This window comes from Astatotilapia calliptera, chromosome 23, assembly GCF_964374335.1.
Source record: "Astatotilapia calliptera chromosome 23, fAstCal68.1, whole genome shotgun sequence".
NCBI classification, from domain to species: domain Eukaryota; kingdom Metazoa; phylum Chordata; class Actinopteri; order Cichliformes; family Cichlidae; genus Astatotilapia; species Astatotilapia calliptera.
In genome coordinates, this window is record NC_137443.1 from 15560059 (window position 1) to 15581736 (window position 21678).

General features: G+C 39.6%; 2 protein-coding genes across 6 annotated transcripts in view; one reads left to right on the forward strand and one right to left on the reverse strand.

Moving 5' to 3' along the window:
- The window catches only part of evi5b (ecotropic viral integration site 5b), a 42450-nt gene extending 32240 nt beyond the window's left edge, over positions 1-10210 (reverse strand). For 2 of the 5 annotated variants that reach the window (XM_026157582.2, XM_026157580.2), the window contains exons 1-2: positions 8747-9328; positions 1013-1245 (exon numbers count right to left, since the gene is read on the reverse strand). In XM_026157582.2, the coding sequence (XP_026013367.1) occupies positions 1013-1164 (152 nt within the window). In that variant the 5' untranslated portion in view covers positions 1165-1245; positions 8747-9328. Of the gene's footprint in view, positions 1-1012; positions 1246-2397; positions 2553-8746; positions 9330-9915 lie in introns of those variants that run through there. The other 3 variants (XM_080297948.1, XM_080297950.1, XM_080297949.1) reach the window with 3 other exon arrangements.
- Positions 10211-13458: 3248 nt separating this feature from the next.
- rpl5b (ribosomal protein L5b) lies at positions 13459-21645 on the forward strand. The gene is made up of 8 exons (XM_026158530.2): positions 13459-13616; positions 14116-14185; positions 14278-14393; positions 16461-16595; positions 16821-17023; positions 20328-20505; positions 21193-21281; positions 21485-21645. Exons 1-8 carry the CDS (start codon positions 13614-13616, stop codon positions 21582-21584), a joined length of 894 nt encoding a protein of 297 aa, XP_026014315.1. The 5' UTR covers positions 13459-13613; the 3' UTR covers positions 21585-21645.
- Positions 21646-21678: the final 33 nt, after the last annotated feature.

Consider the following 21678-nt stretch of genomic DNA (forward strand, 5'->3'; position numbering starts at 1 on the left):
TGCCGTACTTTTTGCTTGTGTTGTTTCAACAAATCAACAAACCATCGTTCACAGGTGCAAACTGGGCTTGCACATGGCCCGTTCTGGGTTAGAATGGGCATTTAACCGTACAGCTATAAATTAATGTCATTAAAAAGCTCCAAATGATAATACTGAAGTAGTGGACATGAACCATGACAGACAAACAGGCCCATGTTCACCTATGATACCCGTGCTTAAGTGGTAAGCCTCACAGCCTGCCAGTTTAAAAAAAAAAAAAGTCATTGCAACGCCGGTGATTTTCTTTTTGGCTCTGGCTAAAATAGCTTTGGGAAGGCTCCAATGAGGTTCTTGCCAGGTTTGCTTGCAGAGCACAGAAAGAAAGTGTATGGGCAAGCACTACAAAGAGTAAAAGAAGCAAAATATAAATGCTGGCATAGCTTTACACAAGGTAACCTTTCTCAAAACGCCATAAAATTAAATTCAGCATATTGTAAAGTGTATTATCAGACCCCTTTTAAATTTTAAATCACTTTGTGACTTTTGTTCTTGAACAGCCCTATATGAAGTAATTTTATCTATTTACCCTATGCCTAATTTTAATACATATCAATATACTTATACTCTCCAGCCCTACTATCAACTTTCTAAAATCTTACTTCATAGTTAATACTACTATTAGCAAAGTTTACCTTAAATGGTCAGTGAGTATTGCTCACATGTCACATGCCATCATAATCTTGGTAAATGGTAAATAGAATGGTTATAGAATAGAATCTTGACAAAGGATTGTGCTTCATGACTAGCAAACAGAGGTTATAGTCTACATTGTCCAGAGGAAATTAACTTTGTGTCTCTGTAAGGTCTCAATGTCCAAAAACCAGTTCTTCCAACTATCTCCAAACCAGTCAGACTGTATTCTCCACCCCTCTATAACTACATCACAAACTGTCTCAAAGAATGGTTCAATACAGTCCATCCTGTGCCACGCAACCTGAAATCAAACATGAGTCAGTTCGCACGAGAAGCTTACCTGTTCTGCTCCTCGAGCTTGGCAAGTAGCTCCACATCATCAGGACTGAGCTGGGCCGGCGAGGATGGGGAGAGGCCAGGCGAGGACAAAGAGGTGGAGGAGGAGGTAGCAGTGGTCTGCAAGGATGTGGGCGTGGCCACCTGGCTAGCCATCTGACTGACCGTGTGGGACACCGAGTTCTTCACCCATGAGAGAGTAGAACTCAGCTTACCAGCAACCTTGTCTGTCGCCACCTGCAGAAGATGAGAAGCATGAGCCCAAGCCTTCTGAAATCTCTCAGTTTCATCAAAATACAGTATTAAACACTTTCACTAACCACATCCTAGTCTGAACTACACCACTTAACATCACTTCCAGTCACTTACATGAAGCCTACATTTACAAAGAATTAAATATTTATCAAAACATCTTCCTCCTGATAGAATATCAATACATCCCAGCAGCCTTTAGTGCTACATTATCAGCTTTGTTGGAAGCAGCGCCAGGAGTCAGTGTCAGCTGGATCGATACACCTGCTTAGTTTACAAAGTCAGCATTGGCAAACAAATCTGTCTCTTTCTGATACCACAATCAATACTTTAAATGACTTGCTCGTATTCCAGTAAAGGCGCGTTGACCAAGGACGGGATTAAAATAATTCTGTCACAATTCTGGAGGTTCTTAAAATGATGTTCTGTGGATTTTATTTACTTTATAGGAGAAACATTATGCTTTTACTTGCATATTTGCAATATGTGCGTTACAATGGTTGATGCTCATATTAAAAAAGGTCCAAGTTTTAGATAATGAGGTCAGTACACGTGCAAGTAATCTGTACGAGACAAATGTTCAGTTACAGACAGTTTAGCTGTGAACACAGAAGCTCCAGTTTGTGGGGGATAGCCAAACACCATTTATCCATTTAAAGTGGAGGTAACCTTCAAAGGACAGGAGCTAAAACTGAGGAGCTGCTTCAAGTCAGCGCATGAAAAGATTAATGATTATTTTGAAGTATAAATCAAGAAACCAGTTGGAGAATAAAAATATATATGGTGTAGGAAATAAGAACAATAAATCCCTTTAAAATAAAGATACTGCTTTCTTTATCTGTAAACATTACTAATGCACAAGTACCGTCCATTCTTTTTGGTCATAACTGACATTTCAGGTTTACCGAGGACGGGATTTTTGTGCACTACATGCCACACCACTATAATCGGTGACAATACTGTCTCTGTTTCACTGGACACTACTGACTGCAGCATGAAGAATGGCTCAAAGCAACACTTGGAAACTGATAATCTATTATCATAAAGAGAGACTATACTGGATAAAAATAAGAAAAGAAGAACAACCATCAAATAACAGCATAAAATGAATGCAGGACATCTTAAATCCACTCCTACCTGCTACTCCAAACAATCCAAGCTACAGCTGCTTTCCATGAGGAAATCCAGCATGCCTTCATTAAAAAGGACAGCTTAAATATTTCAAATCCAACGCAAAAAGTATTCCACTCTTAAGAACCTTTGATCGACTCAACGACACACGGTCCTTTAGTCATATGATGATCAAACTCAGAAGGGGTCAAAGTGCTCCAAACGACCGGCTTCCTTCAAGTGAAACAAGATTAGAGCAGGAAGCATATCACTGTGCTCAGCAGAAAGAAATTCACCTCACACCTGAGAAACACTTTTTAACTTCACCTTCACCCCGACAGGAAGTCTGGATACTGAGACCTGACAGGAAACCAATCATTTCAAAAACTACCCTGAAAAAGATGACTAATTTCTCTGTATCTAGTATCACATCATAGGAGGAGGGACAATTTGTGGTAAGTGTGGTGATAGGAATGAACTATGGTGCACACTGAAAGTGTCTTAGCTAAGCTTTTTTTCCTCCTGCCAAGAGAAACAGCCAGACTTCGTGACAATATAAGAAACCGTCCTTTAATATAGTATCTTCACTATGAAATGATTTGATGTTATTGAGCTTTGGATACCACTGACGTGAAATGCAAATCTGAAGTAACAGATCTAAAAAGGAAACAGAACAGGGTTTTTTTTCAGTCTCATTTCACCACAAACTTAATGTATATGACATCGAGCAGTCATCTCACAAACAGGAGCAAAACTGCAATGCAAAGATTACAAAAAACAAAAACAACTCACTATCTGAGAGACTAACTACAGCAATGACTACCAGTAACACTTTCACTTTGAAACCATTAATCAATCATTATTATAAACTCAATCACCCAAAAAACAAACAAAGACCACGAACAATATGCAGAGAAAACACATTAAAACTCAATCCATCACATATACAATGCAAAATTAAGGACACAACAGCCTGTACGTGTTACACTATCGGGCTATTGGCTCAAACTGCTCTAACACAACTGTGTCAGCTTAGAAATGCAATGCCCTCTCTGCAGCGCATCCTATGGCACTGTCTGAAATCTTATTATTTTGTTTGTTAATTTTCCCTCTTTGGGCAACAATGCATGCTGGCTCCCTAAAACTGCACAAACCCTTGCTCCTTCAGTATCATCTGTGTAGGTCCTCAGTCATCCAGGTCATGGTAGCCTAAGGAGCTTGAAAAGACGGCGACTGGACTTTGCTGGTTCACTCAGCTGTTTACGCATAGTTTAGCATCTCTACTCTGAATGACTAAAAAAAAAAAAAATATGATTTATCCCACTGAATATGAAACATCTAGAAAAACAAAGATGCTTTACTTTGTCATAAAAGACATAGCATCTAATATAAACAGGGGCCTGTGCCAAGTCTATTCTGGAACAGAGAGAAACAGGAAGTTGATACACCAACTTTACTATTTTCATAACACCACCCAGCTGCTGACCTGTCACCGTGGGGGACACATTTACTGACCTTCATCGGCGATATGACGACAGAGCTAAACAAACAAATCCTCATTCTGCAGCTCTACAGTGTCTCTGCATTAAGTCAACATGGATGGAGAACAAAAAGACATCCGAACACACAGAGGGTAACATTAACCTTGCAGAAAAACAAGACAAAAGCAGCAAAGGTCTGTGCAATGAGCGCACTCCCACAAACACATGAAGGGTTATTTAAAAAGAGGAGCAGAGAACAAGGCAGGTAAAATATTAACCATTTACTATAACTAAACCATGAGTGCATCAACGAATTCATTTCCATTTGATTTGTGAAATCCTACTAAAAATGACGGTTTGCATGACCATCAAGACCACTGGCCTTTACATCTACCACTAAGCTTTTTCCAGTCAGTCCAGCACTCACAGGACAACTTTCAACAGCTGTTGAGACCTGCATAGAATGAGTTACTAAAACCAGCACTAACTGATGTGAGCAGTGCAAGGTCTCTGTCAGATTTTACTCAGCCCATTTCAGCAATCAATCAAACAAACAATCAGCAAAATGAAGCTTAGAGTCCAATCAATTCATTCATTCAATTACAAAACAAAGCATTGGCAGTACTGCTCCTTGATCGGAAAATCATGATAAATATTTGAATTACAGCCATGTGAATCAAATTTAAAAAAAAAAAACTACCATAAAGATAGACATTATTAAAAGAACATCTTAACAAATTTATTCTTTGTGAAAACTTAAACTGTCAGGGAATCATTAACTGATCCTGAGAAATGGACCTCTCTAGGTTTTATCTTGCATGGAGGTCTCTTTTAACTCAAAGCTTTGTGCATCACTGAAATAGAATACACTAAATGTGTAAAGTGAACATCTAGCCTTTTCAAAACTGATGTAAAACCTGGCTGATGTCACACAATCGTCAGCCATTTACATTGGGTAAAACCCATGTTATTTCCTGACATGCACTGGAGGATTCCTATAACCCAGCTAAATTGTGAATCTCATTAATAATGAGAATCATTGAAAAAAGTAAAGCTCAAAAACAAATCCTAGTGTATTTTATATTAGATGTTTCTGTCAGGATATACAAGCATTCTGAGAGTAGCAACTAAAATGTAATCATCTCACGACAGGACATGCTTAGACAGATGCCAATGTCCAGGTGGCCTTAGGAGACATTCCTTCCAACAAGGCACGCCAACTGCAGCAAGGCCTCTCTATAAATCCTGGATACAGAGATTGTTGCTTCTTTTGTTTGCCAAAGAACTCAAAGGGGCCCTGAGATGCAGTGTGCATAGCTAATGAAACCCACAGAAAGGCCAGAAGAAGGCGTTAGGGAATAACTTCATGGGGAACTGAGAAAGACCACAAAGGCAGAAGCATTTACTGTCTTTACTCAAAATGAACAACACCTAACAGACAACTCTCTTAGCTCAATGTAAAGCTTGAAGTTTCAGTCAAGAAGATATTTACAGTCACTCGGCTTTCGTGTTCCCATTTCTAGGAGGGGAATTACATCAAATTTGTCTGGCTGAGCATGAGAGACCCAAATCTCAGAGGAGAAAAAAAGTCCATGTGCTTTGTGAGGGTGTTAAAACACAGGCCTGACTTATAATAACACACACAGACACACACTCTGAGGTGGGAAGGCCTTTGACTTCACACACACAAGTGCAGATTTTCCCAGTGTACCATCAGCATTTCAATGGTCTTGCTGAAGGCTATTCTTCAACGTGCACCCACATAATGAGAGCTACATTTGGCCCACAAAAATCTAGCATTACAGTAGTGTGGGAAATCATATGTGCTGGCAGCAGCTCATTTTATATAATACCAGTACTTAAATTCCAGCAATGGATGGTTTATTCACTGGGAGAAACAGCTACAGCCAATCTAAAACATTAACTATAAGGCTTTTTTGTCTTGCTTTTTTATATAAATATACACTAAATATAATATAAATATAAGTCCAATCTGCCTGATCATACTTATTAAATAAATGAGGATAACATAAACACCAGTTAGTGAAATTGTGGGGAAGAAGAGAAAAACTCACAAGGGGGAAAATGGTGGCCGGGGGGGATCAAAACACTGAAACTACACTGAAGTGACAGCATTACTGATTTGTGGCTTTTAGGATTCTCTTTCTGAGCTACACAAATAATGTAATGCATTACTGGTGATTGTATTTGTAGGTATTATCTTTGCTTTGATGCGCCACAGGGTGGAAATCATAGGCTTAACTGGATGCATTCAGTTAGGTACTGCAGTTATAAGATTTCTCACGGGCCACACGCTAATATAAACACACCTGACACATTGTTTACAGTAATAATTACAGCTTGGCTTTTCGTCTCACGACAAGTTAAATGTTACTTTTTGTTTTCAGTACTAGTTGTTGGCGATAAGTTCTCTGAGGGAGAAAACCACTGTAATCTGTGTAAAATGACCAAAAATGGATTCAAATGTACTTTTTTCTTGTTCAGCCACAGGCACATACATAGAGTGTAGGTGGCGAGTACATAACACGATCATCCTCTGCTTCGCTTAGTCACACACGATTTATTGTAACTCCTTGATCCATGTTCTCCAAGGACTCTTAAATATGGGGGTCACAGGAAAGTTCTTGAAGCTTCATGTCCCCTGGGTTCACAGATTTGACTTGCTGACATACAAAAAGAGTGAGAAGTTGTTATGTGTTTGTTGGGAATTTGGCAATTGACACCACATGAGCCAAAGTTGTTCACCGATGCACTGTGGCTCAAACTAGGGCTGTTCGATATAAAATATATATCGGATGACGATATAAAAACGTCTATCGTTTCATTTTACGCTATCGTTTGTTTCGTGGTGTTGCAAAATAAACTGTTTGCATATTTTTTTCATCGTTTTGATGGTCACTGTAGTGGCTATATTAATTTCTTAAAGTTCTCTCTTTCTCTTATATTTAATATAACCACACTAAGGACAGACAAGCACCTGCTTTATGGGTTGTCGTTAGCAACAACGACGGTAAAACCATCGCATGTCCGCTTGTTTATTTTCCACATAAACCTTTCACAATAAAGCTCAAGATCCTGTTGAGAATTTTCAAAATAAACGGAATCACGTGAAAAAGTATGCACAGTATTGACGGGTGGGAAGCAAAAAAAGAGTCGTCAGGTGCTAAAAAATAAACCTTAGATTCAAACATTAGAACAGGCTTTTCCCCGCAGCACACCGTGTAATAAATACTCACAAAGAAAACGGTGGCAGTTACAACCTGTCTAAAAATGTGTAGTTTCATGCATCGGTTAAAACACTCGACTCCGGGTACAAGACGCCCAGCTGGAAACACTTCACCTACCCGAGATTCACAGAATTTACAGAAAATATTAAAATATTAAATTTTTTGTGATTTATATCGTTATCGGAAGATAGATGTTTTATATCGGGATATGAGATTTTGGTCATATCGCACAGCCCTAGCTCAAGCTACAACAAAAAAATAAATGCTAATCTGAGGTAAATGTGTATTGAAACTGATTATTTATTATTATTTATTATTTGTGTATTGAAACTGATTATTTCAGTGAAATGATGAGCTAAGTACAGGTAGAGGAAACGATTATTATACTGGCATATTGGCAAATAAAATGACATTGATAGCTGATATTTATCCTTTGTGTCACATCAATTTCCACCTGGCCAAATGATCATAGCGATATTAGCAACTTTTCTCTTCAATCTCACATAGTTTGTTTGTCATCTCTTTTCTCCTTCTCTGAACAGTTAAGGTAGATAGCCCTTCCTCACTAAGTCTGGATCTGCTGGTAAATTCTTCCTGTTAACAGAGTTCTTCCTCCCCGCCATTTTCAAGCTCATAGGACATCTGTGATCGGTACGGTTTTTACTCTAATATTGCATGGTCTTTGGTGACGGGAAGACCATGCAATATTAGAGTAAAAGCCTAAGATGACTTTTGTGAATTGGCACACTCTATATTAAACTAAAAAACACAGTCTGCGCATCCCTCAATATAATGCACTGTATTAGGTTATTAATCTGGCAATATTATACATTTAGATCAGTTTAAATTGCTTTAGGAATTTAAAGTACGAATGAAATTCACTTTAATTGAGTCTGGTGACGTTTCTTCCTGTTATAATAACTTCTGGTGGGTTAAAAGTCCACTTGATCTCTACTTTGAGAGCTGTTGCAACTTGCAAGTCACTTCTTTGCAGCTGGACTGACGCATATGCTTAGCTGCAACACAGCCAACACTACTGCTGAGCAGTTTAAATCCTTTGCTTAGTCTACTGACACACACATAATATTGTTTACCTATCAAAAACACTTTAGGGGACGGGCAGTAAGCTGAGTACAGATGCATTAGACGCCGAGCTCCCGATTCCTTTTATGGCTTGCTGATGTTGTGAAATGACGAAATGGAGATCTAGCATCAAATGCAACAGTATGCACACTGTATGTCTTCCAGAAGGCTCTAAAGTCGACGCCTCGGACAACACTACAGGAGGTTACATGTTGAATAAATGTGACTTTAACAGACACTACCCTGCAAGAATAAATACACTGCTTATCAAAGGATGAAGTGTTTTTTAGGTTTGGGTTTTTTGTTCCAGGCGATAGCCAGAGTCCTTTATAAAGTAGTTTGGAGATCAACAGCAAACATTTAACACAAGCAACAGCGCCAACAAGCCGTGATACACGCTGATACTAAACCGCAGTTTTTGAGTTAAGTAAAGCTAATCTGCTTTACTTTAAAGTAATGTCGCATTGTTCACGTTAACAGTCACGGGTGAGAACTAAGATTTTACGAGTTACTGATCGTTCCAGTATTTAGACATAGCCCGAAAATAGCAAGAACATCATTTACCTTGAACCGTCTTTAGCCACACGCAGCAGACGTCGCCTGCTTCCCATGCACGAAAGTGTGCTAGTCCTGATACTATGAGAAAACGACAGGTTTTCACACGGTTCACCCAAGTACATATGTTACCCAAGATAGCCTAGATCGGTTTCCACTTGAAAGCTAGCCAGCGTTAAGTTAGCTCGTTCCCATTGACTCTTGGGTCCAACCCATGCAGCCGTAATACGTGTACACAAATGTCTGCGGAGCTGGGACAGACGGCGGCCTACCCGAGTGTTTACATCCCACAGAGCATGCCTGATTTGGAACAATACTGACACCAAGCGTTCAAACTGCGCAACTGCACCTCCAATACGTCATTTCTTTCATTCGTTGTTAAAAAAAAAAGAAGTATAATTTTAAAAGGGAAAATCATGCATTTGTTATAGAAAATATTGGAATTAAGTCACGTTTTTCTTCCCTATGTTCCTTGTGAATAGCTTTAAGATCATCAGCTAGATTGATGATGACAGATGATTTAGCTGTGCTTCTGGCTGTACCCGAGGACGTCAATACTTTTGCTCTTTATGATCACTCTCCGCGGCAACACAAACTGTACAAACACAACTAAAGTGACACCTTAAACCTGCTTGCCAGGACAGGTTTTTCACATTATGTTAAATATCTTGTTCAAAAGCTGGTTAGTGAATTAATTAAGTTTCATTAACAATATTTATAAACTAAGAGTGAGAGTGAGTGAGAAGTTGTAACCTGTTTATAAAAAATACGGATAAGACATTTTAAGAAACAAAATACGTAAAGAATCCTGTTATCAAAGACAGAAGCAGATACACATGAAAGATCTTTGAAAGGAATCAAAATTACAAGGCTGTATTAGGTTTGTCTAAGTATAATTATGCCTTTTTTCCTTATTTAAATTTAGCTCCAAAGTGTCATAACACGCTACAGAATGCACAAGGCATTCAGGGAACAGGATATAAAAAAGCAAACCATTCACACACATTCAAATTAGGCTCATGTGTCTTTTTGCCAACGATACGACAGACATCACCTCATGTCATGTCTGTTTTTCAACAGCTTCTAATTTGGAACCAGTGTGTCTATACAATGTAAAATCTTCAAGTCAAAGAAAAGAGCTCCACACATATGTTGTAATGCTTACCTAATTTTCTTACCTGAAATTCATTGCTGAGAGAAAACTACCTGTGTTAGATGAAACCTGGAGGTACAAACACTTTGGTTGTTATAAATTTCAGTTAAATAATCTTATCTTCATTGAAAAATCAGAAAAAGACCAAAAACAAGTCCAGAAAAAACTCTGGTGTAAACCTTTAAAAACGACTTTAACGTATGAGGAAATATTAATTTGAAAAATATCTATAATATGACACCTCAATCAAAGTGCCTTCAGTAGCTATATGTTGCTCATAATGCAGCAATCACTTGCTCTGGTAAAAATATGACTCGACTGACTAGAATTACATACCATGCACTCATGAAACCTACTTTTCAGGTTTCACATGAGAGCAGTGACGCATTTCTTTTGTTGACAAGCTGGACACTCCTTCCTCGATGACAGTGGCTGAAAAGCAGCTCGAACTGTAGATGACACTTGGCAACACCACGGTGAATGTAGGCTTCTAACTCTGAGACACCGTCAACAATGACATCTCAGCCCGTCAACCATAAATATTTACATACTTATGGCTACGCACCCAAATTGTAATGCACACTATTGAGGTAGATTATGACGAAACAGTTGAGTCACAGAGACCTTAAAATAGATGAGAAAGTTGGCTGGCTTTTTATAAATAGATCTTTATAATGTTTTGTGCTAATATTGGCTGAGCCAGCAAAAAGCCAAATTATTGTGAAGGAGCATCATCAAACTGTGACTTTGCTTGTGTTGTTTGCAGTCACACACTCCTAACTGATGTCTACAGTTATCGCTCAATTTTTGATGTACACTTGATTAACATCCATACTACTGTACTATCTTGATTTTGACCACACTTCAAAGTGCACTGTCAAAGATCAGGACATGGAAAATGTATTTTTATGTTACAAGGTGGATTCCCGTAATTGCATAGAAAATAAAAAATTCCAATTAATTCAGTTGCATTTATATATCACCACAGCATAAGTCCAGTGTCCTCAATGCAGTCTATGACTCCTTTTCTGCTTTGGAACCACAAACATGACTGCACTCAGAGAGAGATCTACTCTAATGGGATGCAATGAGGCCTTTATTTTCTCTTATATATGCTCGCCCACAACTTTATTAGTTTATTTGTTTATTTGTTTATATAGAAGGAACCCCATTAGCTTCCACAACACTGGTTGCTAGTCTTCCTGGGGCCCAAACCATCAAATACCATCGAATAAAATGTTACACAATGAATTGGATGCAAAATATCCACGTAATTTAGCTCTTACATCCACAATAAGGTTTTACAATTCTGAAAATATAAGCATGTAAATATTAAAAAATATAAAAAACACTCAAACAAAATACACAATTTCCATTACAAGTGACATTGCCCTCTTACAATATTTACAAATAAATTAAAAACTGCCTAAATAGGCTTTTAGGTGATTTTTAAAATTATGAATAGAAGCCAATTCTCTAATTGCATAAGGCAACTTATTCCACTGAAAATATGCTCTAAATATAACAGAGTTTTTCAAAAAGTTACTTTTAACTCAAGGAGTTACTTAATAACACATCATCAACTGCTCATTAATGAAAAGCGAGCATCAGAATAGGAAAGAAAAGTCATTTAAGTGACTTGAACAAGGCATATTTGTGGGTGCCACATAGGCTGGTCTGAGTATTTCAGAAACTGCCGAGCTACTGGGATTATCTAGGGTTTACAGATAATGGTCAGGGGGAAAAAAATCCAGTGAGTGGCAGTTCTCTGGTAAAAATGCTTTGCTGATGCCAGAGGTCAGAAGAGAATGGCCAGACTGCTTTGAGCTGACAGGAAGGCAACAATAACTGAAATGACGACTTGTTACAACCAAAGTATTCAGAAGAGCATCTCTAAACCTTGAGCAGATGAGCTACAGCAGCAGAAGACCACACCAGGTGCTGCTCCTGTCAGCTAAGAACAGGATACTGAGGCTACAGTCAGCATGGGCTTACCAATACTGAAGAACAGATGACTGGGAAAATGTTGTCTGGTCTGTAGAAGTGGACTCGTGTACTGGTGTCCAGTTGATACTACCGCGATGAAATCGATACGTTGTTTCTACCCTCTGAGTTCAGTATGTAGCTCGGTGAATTATGTTAAATCAATTATTTTCTTTGGAAACAAAAAATATAGCTCAATGGCACCATGAAAACTGTCTGAACCTTTTGTGTTGATGGTCACATCTATTTTGTTTATAGTCTATAATACAGTTAAACAACATAAACTGACAAAAAGTGCTTTAAAGACAGACACATTTACATTCCACGTCTTCAAAAAACCCAGTTTCCAAATACATGAAAAGCTGAAAAGTGTGTCTTATTGTGTTAAGACACACCCTCTATTTACTTGATTTCTGATTGATACCAAATCAATCAGTGCAGTATCTCGCAGTGCTATTGATCTGATTAGCATTGATTTCAGCTGCGACATAGATTGGGGGCAAACATCATGAAACAAAGGATCCATCATGACTTGTATCAATGGCTCGGTTAGGTTACAGTGCTGTAAAGATAAAGGTAAAGATTCCTTTATTTTTGCAACAGCCATGTTGTGGGTGTTATTGTATATTGTGCCATGTTATGCTGGTGTTTGTGTGAAAATTGTACTGAATATTAAGAGGTAGGGGGTGGTGAGTGAGGCTCACTAAGTCCAATCACTGGCCTTATTGTTCAATGTTCTGATGGCCCAGGAAAAAAAAGGTGACTTTAAACACCTGTACCTCCTACCAGAGGGCATGAGGTTGAACAGGAGCTGCCCAGGATGGGACAGCATTGCCCTCCTGAGACACCGAGTGCTGGCTATGTCTGGAAGCATGAAAAATGTGAAAAGTATTGGTCCTGGCACAGAACCTAGTGCCACTCTATATCTTACTATTTTGTCTGTGTGAGGTTCCCTGTCTACATCAATAAATCACGAACTAACAGTTAGCAGTTTTGGTGCATCTGTGAACTGAAAACTGACACTACATTTCAACAGTGTTTTTCCTGTCTGGGAACATTACTGAGACACTCCACTTTCACTTTATTTGCAACAGGTTGAAAAAGAGGTCGCATTTGTGTCTGTGGATTTTTCTGAGGAAAAAGGTTAAAGTAGATAAATGAAACTTTAAGCAGCAGAGCTTTTCCACAGCAGACATTACAACTTGCAAGTTAACTAGGCTTGAAATTGACTCTATTCATTGTCCATGACAGGGTGTGTCAGTGGCTATGCACAAAGAGTCTGAAACTGAAGGACCTAAGTGGAATGCAGCTGCAAACTTGACATACACCTCAACTTTGGTGACGTGTTTCATGAAACATGCATTTGTCGAGACTTACTATCGCTTTCTGCCTACAACAGGCTGAGATAGGAGCAAAAAGACCAGCTGATTCTGAGGGGATGAGGTTGGAAATGTGATGTAATCTAAATGATTTTACACGGGAATATTAAAACACCAAAACAAAACAAACAAAACAAAACAAAACACACACCAAAACCCCAAGCAGATAATCGGGTAAATAGCTTCCCCAGCTCTCTAGGAGGCAGTGTTGTGAATCCAAGGTTCCAAAGCGGCACGGCTCATCCTGTGACGCGGTACTTACTGAGCGTGCGCACGATGATCTTCCTTTTTCCAGTGCAGCGGAGTCAAGCCCCAGTCTTTGGCTCCGGGCTCCTTCATAAGGAGACAAAAAGACTGCAAAATGGTTTGTAATCTGTCCACATATGTGCCTATATGTATACATTAGGCGTACATCTTGTGCTGTGTGGTGTCAGATGTTTGAAAACACATTGCTGCTGTTCAGATGAAGATAGATTCAGTCTTGCCAATGCCTACCCTGGTCTGCTTAAACGTGGCCTACCTGCTGCCTTTACAAAGTTACCGCTTCCTGTTGTCTGTAAAATGTTTGAAACTTTTACATTGATGTGTGACCAGTAGGTCCTTAAGATCACGTCCTCTTAATTAATATTTTTAAAACTACGTTTGGTCCTGTAGCTTAGCGACTGCCCTACTTAGCAGTTAAGCTAACTCCTCCCGTTGATTTTCATTGGGTCGGCTAGCTGATGTTAACCGACTGTAGTTCTTCTGACAGTGACAGTCCAGCTCATAGCAGCATTATAAACCAATCTCCAAGTGTCTCACTGAGGAGTTAAGGTCTGTATTAGTTTTTGAACTTGCTGTTAAGTTGATACTTCTTTTTTCAGGGTTTTGTTAAAGTGGTGAAGAACAAGGCCTACTTTAAGAGGTACCAGGTCAAATTCAGGAGGAGGAGAGGTAACCCATACCCGTGATGCTCCCAGTCGTTTTATGTTTGTCTTATTATGGCTGTCGTTCTGTTAGTAACTCATGATTTCTGTGTCTGACAGAGGGCAAGACTGACTTCTTTGCTCGCAAGCGCCTGGTCGTTCAGGACAAGAATAAGTACAACACACCCAAGTACCGGATGATTGTCCGCTTCTCCAACAGGGACATCATCTGCCAGGTAAGCATTTGTTGCACCTGCACCATTATAACTGCAGGAGGTCAAAATATCTGACAGCCCCTACAACATTTGGCTGAGAAAGGGTCAGAGTATATGCTGTTGGTGTTCCTCTGTACCTCACTCTGAGGTCCACTTTTTACTCAAATCAGCTGACAGATCCACCAAACCACTTGTTAATCATTTATAATGCTGATGTCAGGGGTAGAGAAGTGATGTGTATATTTTTAAAAACATGTTAATGGTAGTAGGTGTTTGTGACGTTGACTTTAATAATTTGTAGGCTGTCAAAGTTGATGTGTTAACGCGGATTAATCCATCATCACATGTCTCTGTCAACGCATTTCAGGCAGTTTGTCCAAAGATTGTCCATTCTGTCTTCCAGATGGGTTAAATACATTAAAAATGTTAATCATGTTAGTGTTCGTCAGTCATTTTTACAGAATGGCACATCAGTTTCGTTTCTTCATTGCATTAATGTTTAGAATTGCTTAATTTGTCAGAAACAGCTGGGTTGCTGTTAAGAACCTTAACATCCTGCCATCTATCGTACCATTTTTGCCTTCGTAATGCAGGAAGATTTGATTGGGAAAATGGTTCTACTGTTTCAGCCATGTTTGCTGGGTAGTAGCTGGCTTGTAGATCATTTTAACAGCTCATATCCTTCATGCCCATCTTAATTCAAGGGTAAAAAGCTGTGCACATGCGTACTTCTCAGGTACAGCACAGTAGTTTTTGATGACTTAAGCTAATTCAAGTTGGTGCTGGTATAACTATGACAGCAGTAAGTCTGGCTTGCTCATGCAGATCAAAATTAAGCGTCAAAAGAAAAGAAAAAAGCACGCACCCCGAAATTCACTTACCGTATTTCCCGGACTACAAAGCGCACCTAAATATTAGCCGCACAAGCTAAAATCAGGGGAAAATCCTGTTTTGTACATACATTAGCCGCACCTGACCAAAAGCCGCAGGTGTTTCAATGTTGACTTATCATATGTAAGAGAATATGCACAAAGGGAATTGTCAGGAAAGAGATGGCTGTTTGGAGACATCACTTTTATTAATATTTTGAAAAACAAGTTATGGGTACATATTTGCACATGTAGTACATAACAGTAGCCTACAGCACACCAGAAAAATAGATTCGGACTACCTTTTAGGCTCAGGTGCAGTGACACAGCTTTAACAAGAAGAAAAGTCAGTCATTCACCACCATCTTTCTCTTCTTCCTGCGCACTAAAACCACCAAAGTCCTCTTCTCCAGTGTCGGATACAAACAGGCTCAGGATGGCTTCGTCATCCACTCTTCTTCTCTCCTTTGTTGTCACTTTCAAAACCAAAGAAATCCTCATTGTCAGTGTCAGAGTCGAACACCCTCAGAAGGGCCGTGGCGGTGTCCTGCTCTCCATCATGCAGCAGTCCAGCCCTTCAAAATCCGTTGGTGATCGTGGATGTTTTCACACTTTTCCACGCTGTCAGAATCCACCGGTGGAGTTGGGCATAACTTGCTTTTTGGGCATAACTTGCAAGTTTATCGCCGCTCATCATCCACGACTCCCGCTGAACGCGTACCGCTACTTTGAAGTTTGTTTTTCGCGCTACTTCGTACGGCACTACGTTGCCTGGCGGACGGACATGTGACTAACATACCACTCTTGAACCCCGATCCTTCCGCCAGGCAACGTAGTGCCGTACAACAGCGGAACAAACAAAACAAATCGTCTTACGATATGACAAAAATCACAGACAATCCATAGAAAAGCCGCACCTGACTAAAAGCCGCAGGGTTCAAAGCTTGTGCAAAAAGTAGCGGCTTATAGCCCGACATTTACGGTACTTTCATCTCTAGAGATCAGGTTTATTTTATTACCAAGTCAGTTTCCCTTTTGTTAGCTGCAATATTCTAATAACCAAATCTCGCTAAATCTATAAAAAGTTTAAAATTAGTTGCTATTAAATCACTGTGATGTGCAGCAGCATCATGCTGAGCTGCTTTATAGTCCAGAGTATAAATACACCTTCAAGATTTTTCTCCTCCTGTGAATTCATTTCCTTGCGCTTGTGTTGCAGATCGCCTATGCCAAGATTGAGGGTGATATGATCGTGTGTGCTGCCTACTCACACGAGCTGCCAAAGTATGGGGTCACTGTGGGCTTGACAAACTACGCCGCAGCCTACTGCACTGGTCTGCTGCTGGCCCGCAGAGTATGTATTAAACCTGTTCCAAGAGACTTAAATTGACCTGAAATTTTAGCGATGAAATTCATAGTCCTTTGAGAATGTTTAAGCAGATGTCAGCCTCTTAACAATTTGCTGAAATCGGGGCAAATTTGTATAGATAAAGTCTTGGAAACCAGAATAAAGGTTTTTGATTGCTGATCCAGAAATATCCAGCTGTTAAATCTCTTAAATGACATTTTCTGTGCGCAGCTCCTGAACAAGTTTGGCCTGGATAAGGTGTACGAAGGCCAGGTTGAGGTGACAGGTGACGAGTTCAACGTGGAGAGCATTGATGGTCAGCCAGGCGCTTTCTCCTGCTACCTGGATGCTGGGCTTGCTAGAACCACCACAGGCAACAAGGTGTTCGGTGCCCTGAAGGGGGCTGTGGATGGAGGCCTGTCCATTCCACACAGGTAACTTCTACAGACACAAAAAAACAAAACAAAACATACCCAGGTGTGAGGTGTGCTGCCTGGCAAATCACATTTTGGTGCTGGGCAGCAAAAATGCTTTTCTAGCTCCCGTTGCAAAAAACGCTCCAGCAATTTAGTTCTTAAAATATTTATACTTTTGAGAAATTGCTTAAGTGACGGTCTTACATCCTGTAATATTTTGTGTGGATGTCATAAGGAGTAAATCATTAGGTCTAGTTAAAGTCTAAAAGCCCTGTAAATGCCATAGATGCATGCAGAAAATAAAACGTTCAAACATCTTGGTGCTACAGACCTTCATGGAATGCATTTGGCCAAGTCTCAGCAATTAGAAGTTGGTTTACATGTAAGGGTTAGTTTCGGTCTTGGTATTGCGTGTGCTGACTGAGGAAATTTGACAGAAAATATTTATCATTACCGTTATTAGTGTTGCCTGCACCTCGCCCGCTGAGAAAAAGACCTTTTATGTTGAGCTTGTTGTCTTTGAGTTTTCCACCAATTTTTTGATAAAGCGTCTTTGAGTTGAAGGCTGTTACTACTGTGTCATAAAGTGATTACTGAAGTACCTCAGTTGGTTTGGGTGGCGGTAGAAAAGCAGTTGTTTGTGAATTGAATCCTATCGTGTGACAGTGCTGTGAATTATTTCAAGACTCTGCAGTAGCAGCTCGGTAAAAGTGGTTGGTTTCAATCACAGTACCTCAGTCAGAACCACAGGTGTTTTGAGTGGGAGAATGTGTCACTTACCTCTCTTCAGCAGAGAATAAGTAGGGCTATTAGGTGTGGGAATGATTACATGTAATAGTCTGTCGTCAGAGAGAACATTGCTTTGCAAATGTGTGCATCTCGTAACACACCCACTACCTGGCCCCTTTTCTTTCAAATTACCCATCAGCTTGTCAGTGTTGCGAATTTTGAATGAGACTGCCAGTGCATCGTGTCGGATGAGTCTTTGTAGAAGATGGACTTATAAAAAGAACAACAAAGCGGTCGTCCGAATGCTGTCAGAAACGTCCAAACTTGTGTTGCTTAAACAAAAAACGAAGAAAAGAAACAGGTCTTTGGATTGCCGCTTTAAGTGCTGCGGTGAACACGTGGGACGGTTATCTTTTCCTCAGCATGAAAAGTAAAAGATAAAGCGATCAGATTCCCGCTAGCCTGTTTATTATTCTGTTGGCACAGTTAAGGATCCGCCGTTTTACGGAGTTAATCGCTGCACAGTTATTGAGTCGGACCGAGCAGGAAAGCAATAATAAAATAAGCATCAGGATTTGTATTTATTTTTTCATATACAAGCTACAAACATTAAACTACTGAATGTTATCCTGCTGTTACTCGTCTTACAAACGCAGACACGTGGAAGTAATTGATGGATCTGAAGATCAAGTGTAAAACGAGGCAGCTGATATCCTCCGCTTTCGGTTGGCTGTATTACTCACTACCATCAGTGTATCTGAACTCGCAAGCTACACAAACAGTATGCCTGATTGCAGGTGGATAATGCTTGATCCTGCAGCGGTTCTGTGTGGAATTGTATTGATTTTTGTAATTGAAACAGAGTTTTGCAATATGTGAAGCCTGTGAGACAAGAGAGCAGCAATTAGTGGCATGTCTTTAAGTCTCCAGCCATACAGGGTGGATCAAAAAGAATAATCTCATATCAGAGTCCTTTAATTTCGCTGCTATTCATCGGTGACGATCGATGTTGGGGGGAAAAAAGGCATTCGTGAGTTTCTGGTGATTGCTAGTAGCCTAACAGTAGCAGTGTGTCCAGACTTGCAAAAGTAACAGTAAAGGTTGACTGTGGATGGCACGGCATATTTTACTTGTGAACATTGTAGGTTTTGTATGTAAAATTGTCCATTAGTTAAAAAAAATAAAAATAAATATAGATAGCGATTTGAGATCATTGATTCTTTTTATACATTTATGACATTTAGAATACTTTACACTGCATTGCACAAATATGAGTAAATGTGTTGGGTTCAAAAATAACTTCAGGCTGTATTTTGATCTCGATGCCTTTTTCTTTTAAAAGCATGTTGTTAAGTAGATTTATTTCACTAGTTCATCTTACCCGCTATCATTTGCTTGACAGAAAGTATATTTAGTTTGTTCTGGGGAGGCCACTATTTTAAAAAGCGCATTTTTTAAAAAAAAATTAGAAATAAAATGGTTTATGTAACTAATTCTTAAAATAATTTCTTTTACTTCTTAGTCTGCACTTGATATCTTGTAATGCACCTATGCTCCCTGAAGATGGCAGTAATGCACTTAGAGGCAGTTTGTTTGACCTCATTTACTGAAAGTGTTAGCTGCGTGTGGCAGGGAGAGAATAGATGCTCCTCTGCAAACAGTAGAAACATAAAAAGCCAAAGAGACTGAAACCGCATTCTCAGTGAGAACAGAAAACTAGAATGTCCAAATCTTTAAAAACAATGCCCGATCACTGGAAAGTGGAGTAGGGTAGGCACACTAGCCCGGATAGATTTGAAAATGGCATTTTTGTCTGAAAACACTCCGCGTCCACACTAGCGTTTTCAGTCGTTTTCAGAGTTGTGCGTCCACATTGAAACGGCCGAAAGCACTTATGCTCCAGTACTGCGCACGCTTGAAACGAAAGAAGTTTTTTGACCTGCCTCATTTATTATTTCCTTTCTGGCTCTTTAGACCGTCGCGGCAGAATGTTGAGAAAAGCACAGAGTTTTTTTAAAATGGACTAACAATGAGGTGGAGTTGTTGCTGCGAGTAACGCAAAAGTACAAAGTTGCAAAAGCAAGTGAGAGTTAAAGAATTTGAAGATCTGGAGCATGTACAGACTGATATTAATCTTTAATAGGGCTGTCAAAATTGAGAGCAAACAAAACATTAAACTGCTATCTTAGTTTAATTTGTCACATGACTGCTTCATATGACTAACATGCGTCATCGTTTTAGAAAGTCTGCGTTTTTGCTGTCCCCACTGCGAAATGTGTGCTTTTTCGAGAGCGTTTTCAAAACGCTACGTCTTCCATCAGCCAAAATGCCGTCTCAGTGTGGACAGGAGGCCAAAAGGGAGAGAAAACGATGCGGTTTCAAACGAAAACGCATTAGTGTGGACGTAGCCTTGGTCTTGGCTAAGTGAACTTATTGGAAACCGAAGTGAAAATCTGACAACTTGCTTAACTGAGCCATTTTTGTATTCGAAGACTAATTTAAATAGACACAGATAAGACCAAGTGTGTGGAATCTGCACTGCATATCAACAGTGCTTTCTCTCTTTCTTTCTTTTTTTTTTTTTTTTCTGCAGCACCAAGCGCTTCCCTGGGTATGATACAGAGAGCAAAGAGTTCAACGCTGAGGTCCACCGCAAGCACATCATGGGCATCAACGTGTCTGAGTACATGAGCTATCTGATGGAGGAGGATGAGGACGCTTACAAGAAACAGTTCTCTCGCTTCATCAAGAATGGAGTCACCCCTGATTCAGCAAGTTTACTTTCTGCATTATAAAATTACCTTTGAGTTTTGTGTGGATTCATAGATTTAGTCAAATTTCAGGTGGCAGGGGGCTCTAGTTTTCTTTAGTGTTGGAGTATATTGGTTTTTTTTTGTTTGTTTTATTGAACCTTGTGCACTGTAAGTGTAGTTAATCTAGGTTAAGCTTGGGCTTTACTAAGCAATGTTCTAGTTAAGTAATTAACTAGAACATTCTAATCCCAGTGACAGGGTATTGATGATTTTCAAAATGTGTGATAATGGTTTGAGGTTCAGTTCTAAAGTGATCTCATGTCACTTCCTGAGGCTAAGCTGTTGACTTACAAATCTTACATCAATCACAGCAAATTTGTGCCTTTGTACGTCTCAGCATAGAACATTTGCACAACACATTTGCCAGCTTAGTTTTGTGTGTTGAGCAATTTTAGCGGAGCTACTTCAGCTGGTAAAATGAGAGCAGGATTTCGGTGTGGGGAATGAGCGATGCGGTGCACGAATGAAGCATTTCATCATTGATGTAGTTGCCACTATTTGAACATATTGGTTCTTAGAATAGTTTAGGGCTGAAAAATCAGCCAAATGATAATAATCGAATCTATTCTTGTGTGTGTGTACATTGTGAAATCCAAAATCTGTATTTTTTTAGGACATAAGATTGAGTCGTTATCCATTTTTCAGATTGAGGAAATGTACAAAAAGGCTCATGCTGCCATTCGCGAGAACCCAGTCCATGAAAAGAAGCCTCCCAAAGAAGTCAAGAAGAAGAGGTGAGAAGTGATACCTGGGCTTTGCTTTACTCTTTCTCAGAACTGAAATTTGAAATTGGGAGGGAAATGTCAGTTTGAGATCTAGGCTAATTCATAGGGAATACCATGACTCCAGTGCCTTTTTGAACTAGTTTTGCCACAGCGGCTCTGACGCAATTAATTTAAACTAAATTCTAATTGTGTCTATGTGTGTTTCTGCGAAGGTGGAACCGTGCCAAGCTCTCTCTGGCCCAGAGGAAAGACCGCGTCGCCCAGAAGAAGGCCAGCTTCCTCCGGGCTCAGGAACAGGAGGCTGAAGATTAAGGCGTTGGTCTGCTCCGTTCCGAATGAGGAAATTTGTTCTAATAAAGCTATTGAAAAGGAATTGGTCCTCTTGTGAGTTTTTTTTTTTTTTTTT